Below are 20,617 nucleotides of genomic sequence, written 5' to 3'. Positions count from 1 at the left end.
CAGTGTCTCCAGATGGCATGTGTATTGCGCGCAATCTGGCTGCAGCAACACTGTACCGCTCTATTCGGCAGTGGAGTTGTGCTTAGAAGGTCTCAAGGCTCCTTTCCTCCTAGCTAGGTCAAAGAACTTCATTTTCAGTCTCAGAAAAGAAACAGGTGTGCCTGTCTTTTTCTGTGCACTGCAAGAAAAGTCTAACTTAGCCACTGATGTCTCTGGATGGCTAAATGCTCGAGGTGAATAATGAAACCTAAGTACCTTTGAAGATCTGGCTGCTGCTGTCCTCAGCAAAACAGTAACAATAGTTAGGAGGCTGACAACTGCCCATGAACAGTAACACATCAGTTAAACAGTTCTTGGTACTTTGAAGGCTAACTTAGCTCCTCCCTATTCATCCTCCTCTTGTGCAATAGCACACCAGCTCCTCCCTGCTTCTTCTTCTCCACCAGAAATGCCAGTCTCAGCTAGAGATTTCACATTTATTTCCATGCCATTGCTTCTGCCTGGAATGTCCTCTCTGAACACAGCTGCAAAACCACAATCCTCCTTCAAGTCTCTCCTCAAGACCCATCTCTCCTGCAACGTCAAATGTAAACAGTGATCTGAAAACTGCTCATCAGAAGGTCCTTTGGGATTACAACAAACAGCTCCTTGTTTTTGTCTCTACACCCCCATGAAGGTTCTCATCTTAAATTAGGTTGATGGGTCTACTACCATCCATCAGCTATTCCCATCTTTGGCAGAGGAAGAAGTGCTGGAGTCATGGAAACTATTACAATCCTCAGTCCTCAAAACAGCCATGAAGCTGCACTGAGATCTCAGGAGAAATTTCCTCCAGCTTCGCCTCTCCCCCTTCAAGTAAATTCACGGCACTGGAACCAGAATCCATTTCTCTTGTCTGTCAAAGGCAAGCTAGGAAAATGAAAGGATAAGGCTCATTTGGGTTATACTACAAAAAAAAAAAAAAAAAAAAAAAAAAAAAAAAAAGTGCTACCAAAGAAAAGGATTTCTCTTTTTTTAAGGAGATAGTTGCAAGGAAAATCTAAATTCCAAAGCATATCATTAACTGTGGCCTCAGGGTGACAAATGGAAGCTTTTTTCAGTGCTGATAAATACATGTGAACACAAGCTATCAGATCTCTATTCATAATTAATGCCACAGTGGATGAAGTGGCCCATCTGGGAGACATACATTATTTATAAACTTGAAACTGACCCACTGTAAAGCCCATGAAGGCATGTTTTCCTCTGCAGCTGATGCTCTGCTTCTGCATTATGTCATAACAAGTGTACTCTCCCTGTAGCATTTGAATATTGTTGCAATTAAAGTTTGCACCATGTAACAATTTTGGCAGAAAGTATTATTTGTAAGGATGATTCTTACGCTATTACATTTTTTCCGTAGACAGATGGACCAGCCAAGAGCATATAGCTCTTAATGAAGCTTTCTAAGGAGACTCAGAGTATCATATAATCTCTGAATCAATTAAATTTAAGAAAAAAATTCCTAGAGTCCTGCATCCATAACCACAATGATTTGGTTTTCAGGATTTTTTTTCCGTGATTGAACAGAATGATTGGGTCCTAGATGACAAAATAGCTCTAGATTTTTGGGGAAGGTCAAGAGTTCACAAAAAGGGTCGAGTACCTTTAGTTTTGAAGGCAAAATTGCACAACTTGCATACATAAGGCCGGACATCGGTATGAGTGCGGATATGTTTTTTGAGCATGCTTGGCTTTTTACAACGAATTCCACATTCTTCACAAATGTACTTTCCTCGGCCACGGCCTCTGACATAGACATAATCCTCATTTGATTTATACCTGTTGGAAGAGAGCAAGCATTTAAATCGTATGGCCACTAAGTCATACACAGGCACAAAGAAGATCTCCAGACATTTGCTCATAATCCTGATCCTGTACATATCTCATCACAAAACTTCCCCAGAAGTCCATGGAAACTGCTGAATTTTCAGGCTGGAGCTCACAAAGTATTTGCCTTTCAAGGAATGCAGTACTTTGAATGTGTTTGCATATGCTAGTTATTTTTTAACATCAGACCAAAGGACTGCAATATGGGGATAGTATGTCAAGAAATAGATTAGCTACTGCTCATATAGACAAGCACAACTCCAAATATGACTCTGCAGGTTGGATTAATTTCACCTAACTGTAGTTTTGTACGAAACACAGACATCTACCATCACTGAAAGTAGAGGCTGTTTTGCGGCATGATTCACTTGACCTATTTTAGCATATTTATCCCTTGGGATCAGAGAAATCATATCCTAGAAATGCCTGCTTTTCCCCAGTAAGCATAAAGGGAATGCAGATGACTAGCAAGGATGTAGCCACTGATGCTACAGGTGCTTCAAGTTCCCCAAGGAACCATGTTGAGTTCAGTCAGGTATACACTTTCTAGAAATTAAATGGGAAACTTCCAACCTGCATATTTAGCAGAACATTGTTACAGCATTTTGTTTTTATTACAAGCCTAAGTGTTTCATGCTATTTTTGTCTGTAGTTAGATAATAAATAAGACATACAAATCTATATAAAGCTGCACATTTCCTTAATTATCACAATAAAGTGTTAATATTAAAACTTAAAAGACAGTAAGGGTCCAGAAGATCTGCTCTGACTGTTCTGAGGTTTGAAGAGTATTCGACAGCCCAGAGAAGGATGGATTTCAGCCTGACTCACAGGAAGTAATACTGAGAAAGTGCAAGAACTGGGAAATAATACTTTGTCTGCCCTCTTTCCTCCATTTCCCTCTCCCACAGGAGTACATATTACTTTTAGTGACCCTGAGGATGCACGGCCGACAAAGTACTGACAGTCAGCACTTAAATAAATACATGACTGTCTGAAAGATTCTGTTAATGCAATGATAACTCTACAAGAAGCAAGTGGCGATTTTGGGGTTACTGAGATGAAACATTTTTCAAATCTGTATTCCATCTGTTTCTCCCACCTGTTGAAGCTTATTGGGCACAAGGACAATTAGACAAGAACTGTCTCTTTGTCATTCACATACACCTTTTTTTGGCACAACTGACCTTGACTCTCTTAAGTACACTCCATCATAATAATTGTAAGAGAAATGACATATACAAGTTCGAAATTTAAAGAAAGCATGATCCAAGCACTGAAGCATTAAAAGATTGGCCCAATAGTGAAGATCTTTCCTAGTCCCCAGGAATATATTAGCTCTTACTTGTGCCTCTCTCTGAGTTTTCAATAATTTCATTTTTCCCACTGCCCAACTTTCATATAATTGACTATGGTCACCGCTGCACTGCACTCAATTTGAACCAGGGCTCCGGAGTTTAAAAGTCATTAACAAGCCTCAGAGTCATGCAATTTCTAGCCAAAATGTTATTTCATTGAGGATTTTCAATTAGAGTCCATTACTGATAGATATAACAGAGTAAGCTGTGAACTCTTGTTGTAAGCTGATAATGTCATTAAGGAAGACGTCCAGTGAGCTGGAATGTTTGCCCTATCCTTCCCTTCTTTTCACTTCACACTGCAAGTAACTGTACACACTGCAAGTAAACAACTGTACTGCTGCAAGTACTGCACTTTAAATTGCTGCTTTTCTTTGAGGAATACTGCTTCATATCTCACTAGGGCTCTGCAGTTGCAGGTGATGGAAAGCAGATTTTGTGATTCAAATCATTTCATTTGAATGAAACCACCTGCCAGAGGTAATAATGTGGTTGTTAGCTTCATCCTTCAAATCCTCTTCTGCTGTGATGCTTACAAATTGCTCTTGACTGGCTTTTGTGCAGCAAGTGATGTGATGATGTGCTGTGACATCTGTCTTTCTGCTGAACTCCACTCACTCTGTTACTTCACCGACTCCCAACCCTGACCCTTTGCTTTTTGTCCACCTGCCACATGAGGACTCCACTCCCCTGCCCCAAATGAGCTCTGCACAACTACAGTGGCACTCATCTGTGTGGCAGACAGACCTTCCCACCAGCTGGAAACTCACCAAAGGACCTATAGAAGATCACAAATCTTTCACAACTGTCAATTCTGAATTGCCTTCCCTGCAGTTACAAAACAAAAGCAATCAAAAGCCCTAAGCAAACCCACTCCTCCAGACAAACAAAAAATAAACAAAAACACCCTGCTGAAATAAGATTACTGCCACACATGCTTATCTGTCTAGAGAAGAAAATGTGGAAAAAACACGACAGACATTTCTTATGTAGTTCTGTGCACTACTTGAGTTTGTTCAGATGATATGAAGATGAAATTGATGAGAATAGAACAGAACAGAATAGTTCTGCATACAGCAAGGAGTAAGTAAGCATGAAAAACATATTAAAAAGCAGCTTCTAGAAATCACAAATCAAAACCTAAAGAGACGGACAAACTCATGAAGAGTTTGCTCACAAGAGCAATGAAGAACTTGGCCATAACATGAAAAGAATATTAGATTCATTTAAAAAACTCCCAAACTAATGGAAAGAATGAATCTACCCTTCCATAAACAATATTTATAAGATGTAGTATAAAATGATGATTTTCTTACATTGTTCTGAAATACATCTATAAAGAAAGAGAGGATACATTAATACTGCCTCATCCCATTCATTGTAGCTTTGCAGGTTAGATGTTCCTAATGGCAAATCTGTTATTTAGAGACTCAGTCACAAGCTAGGAAAAGATTATTCATCTCCCCTTAATCTAGCAATTAACATGCACATCGAGGTTTCTTACTTTTTGTTCTAAACTAAAAATATCCAAATATAGAAAAACATTACTAGGAGTCTTTTCTAGGTGACACAGGAGTTATATTACAAATAATTTCATTTCAAATTTATTAGTGAACAGGGAAACTGAAGAGGGTTTAAGTAACATACAAAGTTTCTTAAAGAAGGTGTTAAATGGTAGAGGCATTTTGCACAGTGATCTGTCGCAGTTCACGCTGATCTGAATCCTCCTTTGAGTTGCTTTTCTTAAAACACTTTTACTCTTCTGACCTTTCATCACAGAGCTTACATCAGTGCAGACTATCTTCAGCTAGGTGATCCAAATTCAGAAATGATATACAATGGGATGCAGGCAAATTTTACACTTCAAAGTGAGTGTGAGTTTAAGGAGCAGCCCTTTAAATTTCTTGTACGTTTAGGCTCATCCCTGAATCTGTGTCACTCTTTTGTAGCCAGCTTACTGGCTTGGGTACGAGGACAATGCACAACTACAGAGAATACCTAGGATCAGGGTGTCTGGACTGGTAGACCTGCACCAAGCTCCTAAACAATATTTTTAGTCTTTTAAGCAAGATGTAGGCTATGTCCTTTTATTGTTGCAGGCTACAGAGAAATGTCAATGTTAGTTTCATGGAAATTATCCAAGGGGAGCCAAAACACATAATGTTAATGAGGGATAATTAATACGTTAAAGGATACAAAATGATGGCAGAAGGAAAGGGTTGTATGAATTTACCACATCTCCATCCTAATCTATTTAGTTGTCCCAAGAAAACATATTTGTGAGAGCATTTGTGTTTGGCAAGACTGAAAAATCCATCTCGTTCAGCCACCTGATTAATCACTACCAACAACTGGCAAAAATTAATCATATCACTTCAGAATTCTTCAAAAGAAATAAACCAATATCTTACACTTTACAGTACACTGCAAGAGGCAATCAACTCCGCATTTCATTTGCTTTTCACAACAAGCTTCATAAGCCTCAACATAATGCTAATGGACTTTCTCCTCTTTTCTATTTATTTATTTTTATCACATAAGTCACAGATGGCCACAGTAAAATAAACATTATTTTATCAACCTTACATGACAAATCAATGGATTAGGCTTAAATACCACAGATTTCATTGCCATCTTACATTTTATATCTGAAATCCAACTTCAGTAAATAATAAAAAAATTGTAAGATTAAGAGCAAACTTGCCTAGATAAACCATTCAAGTGAGTGGAAGTATATAGTCTAGAAATGGAAAGATGTGTTCATGGAAACCATTAGATATACAGAAATTACATAGAAAATATCAAAATGTTAACCATCTATCTTTTCTTAATGATCTAAATAAGGAAAGTAGTTATTAACAGTGAAGGCTCTCACACAGATAGAAAATATTATTGTACTAGTAGTAAAGCAGAGCCACGAGTCAGTACACAGATACCCTGTAGCTTGTTTTAAGACTGATGTATACACGAAAAGGAAGAGGCCTGGAAGCTACAGTGCATGGCAGAAATACAGGACACTGTTTACATCCTAATTCATTCATGCTCATTTTCAATCTTTCAAAATGACAGTCTGAGCTTGAAATTTCCAGTTGTGTTTTCTTACCCTCCTTCAAAGATTTTAATTCGTATCGGCTCAGTTTGTTTGGATGTAATGTCTTTATCTCCATGAATGTCTCCTTTTACTCTTTCTTTTATAATATTCCCCACTATTTTCTTTTCAAGCTTGCTGCCAAACAAGAAGAATGGCTCGTGTTTCATCTGTAGAACAAAGTCAAGGAATGGTGTTACTGCTAGAACACACAATAAATGCACACTTTATTTCAAGTACTTTAACAATCCAGGTCAAAGCCAAACTCATTTTGATGCAACTCTGTAAGATGAATTAATTTGTCTCATTCAATTTGATGGAGAACAAGAGAGAGGGCAGCATGGACAATTTTTTACAAGAGTCTTGATGGAATAGACAGCACTGTATCTTTCCTCAAGAAAAAAAAATCATGGAAAATGGAGATGGAAAAGTCTTAGAAGGTCATTTATTGCCATTACATAATTTTCCCTGGCCCCGTTATCTAATGCTGAATCAGTGAAGAAGATTCAGTATGTAAAAGACATTAAAGGGCTCTGAAGATCCTTGCCAATTTCAACTTAATCTTTATTTAGGAATCCCATGGATGTTTGTGTATACTACTTGAACGAGGACACAGCAAAACAAAGGACAAAATAAAAGGAGATAATGTATCAGGCTTTCACACATATGAAATGAGGACTTTAAAAGCCTCATTTTGGACAACTGATTCTGAAAATGGAGAGGTAGAAAGAATAGAAATATCAAAGTTTGCAAAGGGGTAAACTGAGGCTCAAAATTTGTCACCAGAAGATGTCAATGTCTGATTTCCCAATTGAGCTTTTTAAAAAAATCATTAGCTTCTGTTTCAAAACATTTTTTCAATGAAAAATACATTAATTTTATTATATTTGAAACCTCTTATTTACCTGAGCAAATTGCTTCCATGCACTTGATGATGTCAGTTTACCAGTTCCAGGTCTGTGCATAGCAGCCAGAGTGTAGATTTCTGTGGTGTTTTTTTGCTTGGACCTTAAAAGTGCTAAAGTGGTCTTTGTACTTAGCCCAGATGGGTTTGGGTTACATGAACTAATACACCATGAAGCATAAACAGACGATTTGAGGGTTGGTTGTTGAATGTAATTGGGTTTTGTATAATTTAAGAAACACCAGCTCACAGTAGTAGTAGTGCGCAGGCTTGGGAACTGAAGGATCTGCTGAAAATCTGCTACATCAGTTAGGAGAATAGTTGAGCCTGTGACTTTCCCACTTGTATTGGATGTCATCTGGACTAACATCCCAAGAGGCAATTTTTGATGTTTCAGCTGGTCTTCTGTCTGAATTTCTCCTGCTGGCAATGAAGACCTTTGTGGACTCATGCTCATATCTGAGGCTGTTTCATCTACATCCAGTTCCTCTGGTGAGTCTCTTCCTTCAGAAGGGCCACTGGACTTTTGCCCCGGTGATGTGGAATCAAAACTAGAAAGCTTCTCCCTGCTCAGTGGAAAAGCATCAGCTGTTGGCATGCTGACAGGTGGGAAATCTTGAGATGATGAGGACGACAGCGGTGAAGAGGATGACAAGGATGGCAAACTTTCCTTTGGCTCAGTAGCACAGCTCTGTCGTACTAGTTGAGGCTTTTGCACTCTTGGAAAATCTTTCTTTATATCTGAATTAGTTAACTCAACTGCACTTAGTTCTTCAACTATCTGCCCATACATTTTTTCCTCTTTGACTCGTTTCTGCTGCTTGGTTTCCATGAAGAGCTCCAAGCTGCTGGCAGGTGAAAGCATTCGTTTGCTCCCTCCCAAGGTAGAAGCTGTGTCAGAACTGGAAGTCAAACACAAGGGAATTGAGGGTTCCAGTCCAAGCGGTAGCGTCTGCGGCACTTTCCACAATGGATATTTTTCTAGTCCTCCATGCTGACCTAACATCTGGGCTATGTTAAATCCAATTCCTTGCATGGTTGCATTTGTTGCTAATGTTCTTTGAGAAACAGTCTCATCAACTTTACAAATTACAATTGCAGGACTGTTGCTCTGTCCAAGGATCTGGGAAATGCTTGTGTACATGACACTACCATAAGATGGCACATGGGTTTGGATCCTGACAGGAACAACTGTTCCTGGCAAAGACTGTATGGATCCATCACTTGCGGAATCAAAACCTGTCTGAAGATGCTGCTCAGAGGAGGTATCTGTTGGTTTAATGCTATGGTCTGGCTGGTACTTAGCAAGAGTATTTTTTGAATACTGTCCAGATGTTCCTGAGTAATGCGGGTATGCTTGCTCTTTCACTTGCACATAATCACCTGGTTTCTTTCCAATATGCTCTGGAGCATGGTCCAGGTGGTAACTTGGAGGAACGTCTGTTTGGAAAGGTTGTTTGACATAAGATTTCTGCAGCTGCTGTACAAAATGATGCTGGAAGTGTCTCTGTAGAGGTTCTGAACATGACTGCCACAAGACAGGCTGCTGAGATGGTGGTAAGTGAACCATGCAGACAGTTGGATATGGGAATTGAAATAAGGTGTTATGTATAGGGGGAAATGGGACTTTTTCCTGATGTGCAAAGAGCTGTGGCTGCTCTGATGGATGTTTGTTAGGAATATAAGGTGCCTGTTGGATTAAAGGTGTCCTTAACATTTCCTGACTGTCTGCAAGAAGAGCCTGTTGCTGGGCAAGGTGGGATGAGCTACTACTAAGTTGAGTACAAGAACCAACAACCAGTTTTCCAGAATCATCTACCGGAACAGGCTGAAGTACAGAGGAAGGGGAGTGATGCCAGGCAACCTGGGAGGACCGAAGCCCAGCCTGTACATGTTCCATCTGCTCCTGCTTAATACTTTGTTCTGCACTCTGGTCAGTCTGGGAAATCTCTGGAAAACCACTAAAGGAAGCCTGGCGAACCAAGAAGCATTTCTTCCTTTCTCGTGATGGAGACAGTGCAGTAGTAGGTGTCCCAGCTGAAGAGGCGTGAGACAGGTTCCCATAATCAAAGGATTTACTTCGAATCTCTGGGATTTCAGCAGCATGAGGACAGGGCATCTGTTCAGATGAGCAGCGTCTCATTTCCCTCTGATGGTGGTGTCCAGGGACAGAAAGTGAGTAAGCACCAGCTGGAACAGTTAAAAACTCAGATTGTTTTCCAAACTCATCTTGTTTGGGAGGTGTGATGAACTTTAGATTTTCTTCTCTTTCAAAGGACATTGAAAAACTTGAGCTGTGGGACAGATTACTTTCTTGGCTAGGGCTGCGAGAGAGGCTTGTACCTGTGGACTCAAAGCTGGATTCTCCGGAGGAGTGTTCCATGTCAGCAAGTCGTAAGCGCTTCTTTTTGGGTGGCAGCTTTTCAGCTGGGAGTTGAGAAAGAGTTTCACTTCTCTGGGGCCACTGGAATTCTTCAGTGGGTCTCTCCTGCTCTTTACTCTGCATTTCTTTATCTTTCTCAGGCTTATCTGGCTCCTCTGTGACACGAATTTCAGGTACCTGTATGTTGTGCTGGCGAACCAGCCTGGGCTGCATATGATACGGCTGAGGTTGCTGGGATGGAGATGTTTTACTAATGTTGTCAGCATTTTCGGCTTGCAGAGCTCGGTCTGGGCTCATTGGGGACTCACAAATCTCACTCTCGCATGTTTCAGATGGTGAATAGATCTTATCCTGCTGGCATGCAATATGTTCTGTAGATTCAGATCTTTCAAATGAGTTTGGCCTGCTCAATGAATTTGTATGCTGAATGACAGAGATGACATTTCCAGGGGGCTTTCTAGTCAGTGATTCTGCATTCTTTTCTTGCTCTGCAGTTAAGGATGAATCTTCTAGAGAAGCTGCGGGGCTGCCAGACTGCAAGTAGGGCCTGCATATCTCAAAACGCTCTGCATGGCAATGGGCAGCATTGTCCAAGCCTTGAAGTGCTAATCCGCTTCTTGGCACATCCTGAACTTGGGATTTGGGATCAAAGTCCAAAGGCTGACTTCCTCCAGTGGTGCTGGTCATACTGCTGCAAAGCATGGGACTGTCCTCCTCATCTCCAACACTCTTCTCTTTCCTGCGCTTTCTGTTTTCAAAAGTTGTTCCGTATAAGGATGGCATTGCCTGTGACTGTCCGAGAGGATCAACAAAGTACTCTCCTCCCTTGTTTATTCCACCGAGGGATGGTGAGTCCCTGTAGTTCTGCTTCTGAGCTTCAAATTCGTCCCATTTTCTGTAGTGCTTTCCACTAGCATCATAGTCATAAAAGGTCTTGTCTCCTGCTTTCTTCTCTTTTAAGGATGGTCCTTTGTCACCTGCTGCTTGTCTGCTGGAAGAAACAATAATATTTTTCCCTGGTCTTCCATGATAGTCTGAATCTGAGTGTCCCTCCTGCACAGAGGGCAGTTCAAAGGCAGCTTGTCTTCTCAGCATCCGTTGGTGGGACATTCCCACTGTCCCAGGGTAAAATACATCATCTGAGCCAGTCATCTTCTCATCAAATGAATGGCTTCCTCTCAGGGATGGGGGAATATTTAAGTTGTTTGCAGAAGAGGTTGGCATGGAGTTACTTCTAATAAGAGGAGAAGAATCAACCGGGGGCTCTAGAAGGACAGGCACATCACCCTGTTGACTTGCTGGGTAAAGGCTGGATTCACTTTTGATGGATGATGTGGTAGTTTGGGATTGTCTGGATTCTGTATTGCTGCCTGTATAAACTTGTGGAGATTTAATAGTGCTCAAATTACTGGGGTCAATGAGTTCTTCTTTATTTGGAGTCAGCTGAGAATTACGTTCCTCAAATATCTTCATATCTAATCTGGTATTTAAAAGAGATAGTGGCTCTGCTTTGCCCTTTCTATCCATTAAACTGTGTTCCTGATTAGTTGTGGCCACTGTTAGTGCTGTCCTTTGATTAATTCTATAGAACTTCCCAAAGATGATTTCTTCATAAGACTTTGCATTAGTATTTGGAGGGCTTATTTGCTGCTCAGCACTTTCTGAGCGGGAAAAGTAACCAGAATCAGTGCTTCCTTTACTGTGTGGGCTCAAAAGGTTTAACGACTGCTCAGAATCTTGCCCCTTTTTCTCTGACAGTCTTAGTGCAAGTCGCTGTTTAACTGTATGAGAGTCATCAGACTTAGTACTTAGGGATGGGTTTTGCAACATATCGGAGCCAATATATGGTGAAGTCTCACTGGGTAACTGAATTCCACTTTTAGGGATAATCAAAATGGGTACTTTCATTGGCCCTACCAAGGGTTCTTCCATGGAGGAGTGAAAACTGCTCCTGGTAGCAATGTCCAAGGGAAACTGTGGAACAGGGCTCAGTTTGTCAGTCCCTTCCACTAGGAGTGAAGTCTCCTCATCAGTGTCTGTGCTCTGTTCCCCATCTGAATGTATTTCAGCTTCCACATCAATGTAACTGGCATCTAGGTCCAATTTAGAGACTGCAGACTCTGTGAAAGGTACCAATCCTGCTTTAATTGCATGGGCATGTGACTTCCTGTGCTTGTAAAGGTTGCTCTTTGTCTTGAAAGAGAAACCACAAGGAACACAAGGATATGGTCGCTCCCCAGTATGAGACCTAATATGCTTTTTAAGTACACTAGGTTTGGCACAAGCCCGATTACAGTAAGGACAAATATACTTGCCAGGCTTTTTGGGTTTGTGCTCTTTTTTGTGAGCATCTTCTGATTGTTCTAAAGATTTCTGTGAGTATTGGCTGTATGCAGGGTTCAAACCTGAAATCTTCTTCCTAGAGAAACCTCCACTATGGCTATGCATATGAAAAGGAAATAAGTCCTCTGAGGCAACTGATTGCAAGTGGCTAGGAAACTGCCATGGGGGACCTTCCAAGCTCTGGTGTGGCTTTATGTTGTGCAAGAAGCCTTGTGGCAATGAATGCTGTGGGAAAGAAAGTGAATGTTGACATGAGTAAGGACTTGGACGATGCTGTGGGTATTGCTTCTCCGTGACTTGCTGTGCAACTTCATTTGATGATACCAGTTTCCCAGAACTAAAAAGTTGTGCTGATCCTGTGTTTCCAATTTGCTCGTGATCTATTTGTGGTTGCCTCTGTACTTCTTGATTGCCAAAAGTGCTCATCTTAATAACAGCTGAATGTTCTTGCCTCCATCTACTTGGTACTTTAGCAGTTTCTCCAGACCTTGAGGTAGCTTTTTGCCCTATAGCTGTGTCCCCAGAGTCCATTTTGTTATACAAGGTTTTAAGTGCTAGTTCACTTGAAAGCTGTGCAGACACATGGAGTGTGTCCAAAGCTGTGCTTTTTAAAGTTTTGTTGCTCCCATTTTTCCAGAGCTGTTGCAAGTCCACAGACTTCTCTTTCTCTTTGGAACTTTCCACGCAGTAGTCTATAGGCATTAGATTTGTGTCTGTACATTAACGTGATTATTACACAGTTCTGTTCATGGCAGGAACTTTCCTAAACAGTTTATTATACATTTGCAAAGACTTATTAGAGCTTTTGAACATTTTTCATTGTTATTTGAGATGCAGAATGACCTAGAGATAACTGTGATCTACTAGAGCAAAGTCCTTTTCATCTCTTCCATGGTGACACAGTTATCTGTAAGGAAAAAAACAAAAACAAAGAACCCCCCAAACCAGTTAATACAGCTCTGTGACATAACATCAATGCAGTCAGTTGCACTTTTATTAAGCTTTTTATAAAAAAAATATTGAAGGACCTCACTAAAGGTAACTACATTTCACAAAGCCCATTTTGGGAAGAGATACAGATTGGCTTCAGAGACTACGTAAAAGTACTACTACTCAGTAAAAGAACTAAGAATAGACAAGCAGCATCTACGCTTTCCAAAATGAACAGTAATTTTGTAAGGCCTCCTAAGGCCAATTTGATGATGCTTGATTCTCAGAAAGTCCACCACCTATATTCAAAGATCATTTCAGCAAATCACTGCTGAAAATAGAGTCCCAACAATGTGGGTAGGAGTTACCTTATCCAGTATTACATACCTACTGTTCAGACCTCTACCCTTGTCACATGGGCTTCTTCTAAAGTCAGAAAAGGTTGATCATTACTTTCAGAGGAGAAATCTTTCCATGTCATGATGGGTGCTTGAGATATATGGGATGTCTGTGCAGGTGGTTCTCCACTCTGGAGATGCCTATTTCTCATTGTTGGCTAGGCAGAAATCCTAGATGACTACTTTTTTGATGGTGAAGGTCAGGAACTTTTTACCTTAGAGCATCGTACTGGTTTTACAAGAAAATGGGGATCACCCTTTTAAATTATTTTTAAATAGAAAAAAAAAATCCCTGACATTAAAAAAGCATTCTGAATGCAATTACTATCGGTACCTTTTCACACTTCTATCTTCCAATCACTATATTAAATTTTTGTCAAAATGCTTCACAACAGTTACTACACATCATAGAAATGAGCAATAACTGTATTTATGTGAATTAAGCATTTTAGATTTTAAAGTGTGTTGAAACATTTCTAACCAGCTCACAGCACTTTATAAGCTTAAGTGCAATACGTTTTCACAATTCTACGTGTAAAGAGGAAAGGCTCAAAGGTATGCTTTTCACAGAGAAGTATGGTATTTGAATAATAGATGAAATAGAATTTTAAGGACAGACAGGATTTTACAACAGCAAGAAAAACAGTAAAAAAGTAGTATTAGAGATATTGGAATGTTCTACATTCCTACAGTGGAAAGGCTAAATTGTGTTTGAAGAAACATTAGCAAAGTGTAGATGAACACAAAGAGAATATGAATATATTCCTTTTTTCAGTATAAAACAGTTACCTGTATCTTCTAGACATCTAATAGGCATGACTATCTTCAAATTTCCTGTAAAAAAAAATAGTCATAAGAACATCTTGATATCAAGAACTGATGTCAAAGAGAAAGAGTTATTTTTTACAGCAGAGGCCCAAAAATTTCATATATCCATCCACTGGAAAAATCTCATGTTGTGTCTTAAGAGGTCAGAGTAATCACATTTTGAAGAATACAAGTATGCATCTTCTTAAAGTTCTTAGTTTTCTAGTGTACAGACAGATAACTGCAAGTCTAAACAAACGCAGTCTTGCCATCCTGAATCTGTAAGACAGCCGCCCAATGTCTCTCATTGTTCCTACACCATTCCCAAACCTGGATTATCCCTGAATCCTGTCAGCAAATCCCCTTTCAATACCTCTCTCCAGCTAATAGTTTTAGGCCTTTCAGGCCTCTTATTAAAGGTTTTAGGAACCAGAATGAAATCCTGGCCAGAATGTCACCACAAGAATATGTAGTGAAAAGCAAATAAGCTTCCAAATCAGTAAACGCTAGTGGGACACTGAGGAGGAATACATGCCTGGCTTCTCACATAAGAAGCCTACAGGTCAAATACATATTTAAAAGACTTCTATGCCCGCACTATTATTCAGAGCCATAATTTGCCACCTGTTTGACCATCATCAGATTGCAGCTTACTCTTTGCATTACAGAAAAGATGAGCACAAAGAACATATCTGAATAAGAGAGACTAAACAGGTACCTAAAAATTATCTCACTGGCAAAAAAAAACATTTCTCCCATAAAAGAGGGATTCTCCCTGGTACATCCCATCTTTAAAACAAGATTTTTTTTTCTTTTCATTAAAAAGGACACCTGTTCAGTTGTGGTAATAAATATTGATTTATGACTTTTCTTAGGAACGTTTATATAGGAGAAAGTCTAGATCACTCCCATTTCTTTTTAAAAAAAGATTTTTAGAAACACCTAAATGATCAGCTTCAGATTATGGGGTATGGGTTATCACAGTAACACTCAAATAGCAGCTCCTAAAAACACTTATGTCTTCTCCACTGAATAAAATCACTGGCTGATAGAAACACTTGTAAAAACACTTAAAAGAGGAAAATGTACTAAAAATTGAAAAATGAAATTAATCCTTTATGATCATTTATCAATATATGTGACAAACCTTTAACTAATAATGCTTTCAGAAAACCAATGGACATCAAAAAAGCCTCATGACTTAACTGAAGCAGAATCACTGTGCCACCTGTTATCAACTATTTATTTAACAGTACAAATAAAATATCAGCAATGTTACAGCAATGTTAGGACTGTAATAGCTAATGGAGTATTGATTTAGTCAGATATGGATAACACTTTTTAAAAATTGTAACTAGAGAGAATTCCCACATAGTAAGAATAACAGTAAGCTATCAAATAGAAAAAAAAAGGAATATTTTAGGTTATAATGTCATTGAGCTTTGATTTGTCAATGGATTTCTAAATAATTCTCCTTTCAGAGTCTCTAAAAGGAAGAAAACCCAAGCAATCCAAGTAGACCTTTTCTTAAATTTTCCTGATTTGTTTTCTTAAACAAAATGTATTGCTACAAAAGTAAAAAGAAATGAAAGCATCATCATGAGTGATGTACAATATATCAGAATTGGTTACTATGGAGCAGATGCGCAGTTCTTTATTAGGAAGTGGAAGGTGACTGGTAAACCACTTTTGGCAGTTGAGCTAAACTGAATCTCAGGTCATTAGTGACGCTAATACACAAGCACAGAAGTATAGGAAAATGCACAGCTTTAGAAACAGAAAGTGGGACAGGAGAGAATGTTCCCAAATGAGAGAGCATAAAGTTATTAGCCTTCTGCAATGAAACATTTTTCTCTTTATTAGGCAAAATTAGAAGGAGGAACTTCTAGAAATGTGAGTATCCCTTCCATGTTCATTCTACAGAGAACATCTCTAGGGAAGAAATTTGCCAATCATAGAAATGTGACTGCAATAGTTTTATTTGAACAAAAGAGGATACTACTATATACTTTCTACAGTTTTCAGCTCTGGACTGAGATCTCTGTGTTACAGAGTTCAAGTCTTTCCATGGTCCTGCTATTTTCAGAACATTCTATATAAGTTTTCAACCTACACTATGAAATAAGTATAGACTAACTACAGGGATTATTGATGGCTTAACTTCGGTCAACGTCATTCTCTTGGGGAAAATAAATCCCTTTCCTGAATCAACATAATTCTTTCTGGTTTGGTTTGAATTGCCATCCATCCTATGTCAAAGATGGCTTTAATACTTTAATATTATTTGTTTTTTTTTTAAAAAAAGTCTTAAGTATTACTGACCTAACTGGAGAATCTAATCTAATCTAATCTAATCTAATGCTCTGAAAAACTAGTTTAATTCTGTCTGGTTTTATTTTCATTCAAGTCTTCATTTCATCTTCCTGCATTCATAGGCTAATTTAAGCCAAGAGACTTCCACTTTTCAACTGAATCATATTTCTCCTTTAGAAAACACTGTAAATATACTTTTCAGTGTTGCTCTTCATCAAAAATATATTCCTCAATAGACAGAAACTACCTATATTTCAAGTACTACATATTTCAAACTAAGGAACAGATGATAAAAATGCACATTTTCTTCCAAATGTTTGGCATAGGTCTGCTTCCTTAGAGTGAATGAGATGAGCCCACCTACAATGATCAGAAACTGCACAGCAAGTTAAACTGAGCACATCATTTGACATCAGCTGCCCAGTCCTCCCTGGAAGCAGACCAAGCCAGGTTTCCCTGTAGGAATGTCGATCCGTCGCCAGATCCTCCAACCACACTAACTGCACTATCTTCTTATTTCAAACCAGTACATTTTACTTCTGTGAAAACTTTGAACATGAGAAGATTACTTGGAAGCTGGGAGCTGTATTTATGTCAGATGCACCTACTGAATCAAGACTTTAAAAACTTTCTAGACAGGAGCATTATTCTGTCACTCGTTTTCCTAAGGTGCCTTCATGAGCTGCAAGCAAGAAACATGTATCTGGTTGACTACAGAGCTCTAAGATTCTTCCTTCCCTCCTCCTTTTTTTCAGACCACTAAAATGGTTACACTCCACAGCTTTAAAATAAAATTTGGCAAAAAACAATTTTTACTACTTCTCATTTTGTAGCTCATATTACAGCTCTTGTAAGTGATCAAATTTGAAGCTTATGTCTTCCAGGCTAAATCTTGAGTGCACCATGCAGAATAAATATTGACTCTAGAGTAAGGACTAAAGGTCAGAACCAGTCCTGTTTTAAATCTTTTCTGTTCAGCTTTGCCAGCACAAAGCTGGGCAAAAACCACAGTAACTGGCCCCTGGAGAATTCTTATTCTATAGGGCAATGGTTAGTACAGACGAGCTGTAGTGGTTCCTATAAAATCCTTACATCGACGCACAGACCTCTGCCAAGATCCTTATTAGACAAGTCTAGTTTATGTCTGGGATAAGCCCAGCAGCCAATGAACCTTAGAAGAGAAAGAGGCCACCTCTGAGCTCTGCCCCACCTGCAACTGAGAATAAATTTGAGTTCCAGACTCAGCTTTTCAGGAAGAAAGATAGCACACCTTCGGCTTATGATGTCCCACATTTTCCTCTGCCCTGCTAATGATATTCCCAAAAGGAACTGTTTACATGACAGTTCAGGAAAAGACTAAGAGCCAACAGGAATAGACACCCTAATAAACATGGACTTGCAGCTTTTCCTGCTTAGGCAAAGCAAAGTTGAGCTAAGTCTGTAGAAGAGCCCTCAACTGGCAGTAAGTGCGTATCTCCGAACTGAAGGATATAACTGGCATGAAGATAGATAAGAGTCTGTGCATCCTTCTACACAAGGTTACACATTCAGTCAAGGGCTGAGGATGCTTGTGTGCTGAGACAAAAAGACAAAAGAGATTCAGTCTCTGGGTATACAGTTTGGGCATTTTACACAAATGAAAGAAAAGACAACCAACTGCAAGCTTTTCTATGCTACTTGATACCACCCTCGATAACCCCATCTGGAGGTAAACTCCTTTTCTTCAGTCTTTGACTTGCATTTGCTAAGAAGATAATGGAGAAGAAACACTTCTCAGCTTTCCTATTTTTGTAAAGAGGTTTTCCATTCTTGACCAGAGAGATTGTCTTCCTATTTCCAACAGTCTTGGGTTACGGGTCCTTCTGACTGGTTTTGTAGTTGGCCTTCTACCTGTCTACTTGAACACCTCTAGGAATGACCACAAATTCCTGTGTAAGCACTAGCTCTTGACAAAGTCTTGAACTACTGGAGAGTGTAAAGATGCCTGGGCCTTTGCTACAGTTCTGCAGGAATTGTGACCAATTCTTTTCCACACGCAAATCTAGAAAAAGTAGCTTTTTTAAACCAAGTTAGTAGCTTTTTAAACTCCCTCTTTCTGTATTGTAATTTGAAGACACTACTTCATATTTGAAGACACAACTGCAATTTGTTCATTTAATTCCAGCCCAGATGTTCTACCTGCCATCTGGATTTCAGTGTTTTATTGAATGTATTGCCATTCTCGAAAATTAGCCAGTGAATTACTGCTTTGAAAATACACGGAAAGGTTTAGAATATCAGACATGTTTTTAAATTTGGACAGCTGAACTAACCATTTATTTGATAAAAATGTCCTTTAAAAGTACATGCAAATACAAAAGGAAATACTCTTCTGCAAGTATATATAATACACTGTGAATTTACTATTAAATTATCAAACAAACTACTAAACTTATTTGAGGAGAAACTATGGGCAGAATCTTTGCTCTTTTCGAAACTGGGCGAATACATGTGTTCACATGCTCCTTGCCTTCTCTGAACGCATTCCTACCAATCTCTCCTTGCCAAAGATTAGGCATGCTGATGCAGCAAGCTGGGAAACCTATGGAGACCTTACGGAAAATCCAGGTATGAAACAGGAATCTCGCGTTTGACTGCAGGGAGCTTTGAACAGATATGAAGTTTGATTTAAATTGACTGAACGGAGACAGATTATTTCAACAGCAAGTCAAGGCAAGAGTCAGATTCTGCCCTAAATTATTCTGGTAGAAAGCCGAAGCAAAGAGTGGTAAATCCAGGGATGTAATTCCAGACCTATACCTCACAGTAACAAACAGAATCAGATCTTACTTAGCCTTAGGCTCTTACATCTTACATACTAAATATTTGAGGTTAACTATTACGAACTGGAAATAAACTAATCCAACACCTCTAGGATGTCTACAGAGAAAAATCTATCCTATACACCAATAAATTTTCAATAATATAACCGTATTAGTCACAAAACATAGATGCTTTTCTTTAAGAGATGCTGGCTTGCATCAGAAATGCTTAGAGCACATCTGCAGCAAAACACTCAATTTTTGCTAAGTATCTCAAATACAATTTTAAATTGCCACTCTTTACAGAAGAATAACCCCCCCCCAAACAACTTAAAATTCAAGCTGAGCATATTTTAAGAAGCCATACAAGAAGCCCACAGCAAAAATGCTTTAACATTGACCTTTTCGCTGTAATGACAGGTATTGCTCACTTAAAGTACATCACTATTTCCTGTTTCAGTATCATACATAATGTACACATTACTACCGGATGGAAAAAATGTATAAAAAAAGCTTTTGCATTGCCAAAGTCCAACTGAACACAGGCTTATTTCCACAGGATGAATATATAAAAAAAAAAAAAAGAGAGAGAGAGAGAGAGAGAGAGAGAGAGAGAGAAAGCTACACAGGAGCCAAATTCATTCTGAACACTTCCTTTATTGGTAAAAGTTCCCAAACTAACCACAGTTCTTCTCCTTGAACTGAACAAATAAGCACTACCAAAGAGATGCCAAAACAGCCGACAGTACAATCTTGTCAGTCAATTAACAGCTAAGTGATCTCCCTGATTCCACTGCTTTTAAAAGAGCAGGTAAATATTTTGTTTCTGCTTGCCTAACCTCGCTGTGCGGGGCGCCGCGTAACAGCTTGTCTGAGGTGCTTAAACCTGTCAGATAAAGCGGTACCCAGCTGCACTGGCTGACCATCTTCCAACGCGCACGTACGGCATCTATCGCTGCACAAAGGCATGGGACGGGGGTTATGCAGATATGAAACCGAACAGGAGAACTACATAAACTGCACATAGTCTGCTCACACCGCTACGTATTTCCCTGGAGAACAACTTAAAAAAATGAAAACAGTGGATAAAATATCAACATTTCCCGCACGGACCTTAGAATGTGATGGGAGAACCGTGGCAGGACTGACAGACTACAACTCTAGTGTCATTAAAAATTGTGAAGAAAGGAAAAATCCAGTCATTTTGCTCTTTTTTTTCTGTTTACTTTTAAAACATAGTATGCAGTGATGGACAAGTGCGAGAGTAGCCCCCATGCAGGGAACAGTCAGAAACACACACACACTGCTTAGGTCCTGCTTAAACATTACTTTGATGGCTAATGTGAGGTTTATATGATGCTTCATCTCACTGGTGTAAATCTGCACAAGAATGAATTTCACTCAAGGGTGAAGTAAGTAGTAA

At 39.2% G+C, this 20,617-nt stretch overlaps 1 protein-coding gene across 5 annotated transcripts in view; it reads right to left on the bottom strand.

The window, feature by feature from the left end:
- HIVEP2 (HIVEP zinc finger 2) overlaps positions 1-20,617 on the bottom strand; it is a 151,581-nt gene that overhangs the window by 10,919 nt on the left and 120,045 nt on the right. For all 5 annotated transcript variants that reach the window (XM_062572445.1, XM_062572446.1, XM_062572447.1 and 2 more), the window contains 4 exons: positions 14,063-14,107; positions 7,221-12,852; positions 6,331-6,485; positions 1,646-1,821 (listed from right to left, as the gene is read on the bottom strand). In XM_062572445.1, the coding sequence (XP_062428429.1) occupies positions 1,646-1,821; positions 6,331-6,485; positions 7,221-12,647 (5,758 nt within the window). In that variant the 5' untranslated portion in view covers positions 12,648-12,852; positions 14,063-14,107. The remainder of the gene's footprint in view (positions 1-1,645; positions 1,822-6,330; positions 6,486-7,220; positions 12,853-14,062; positions 14,108-20,617) is intronic.

Source organism: Rhea pennata, chromosome 3, assembly GCF_028389875.1.
Source record: "Rhea pennata isolate bPtePen1 chromosome 3, bPtePen1.pri, whole genome shotgun sequence".
Lineage (NCBI taxonomy): Eukaryota > Metazoa > Chordata > Aves > Rheiformes > Rheidae > Rhea > Rhea pennata.
This window is presented reverse-complemented; position numbering and strand designations above follow the sequence as displayed.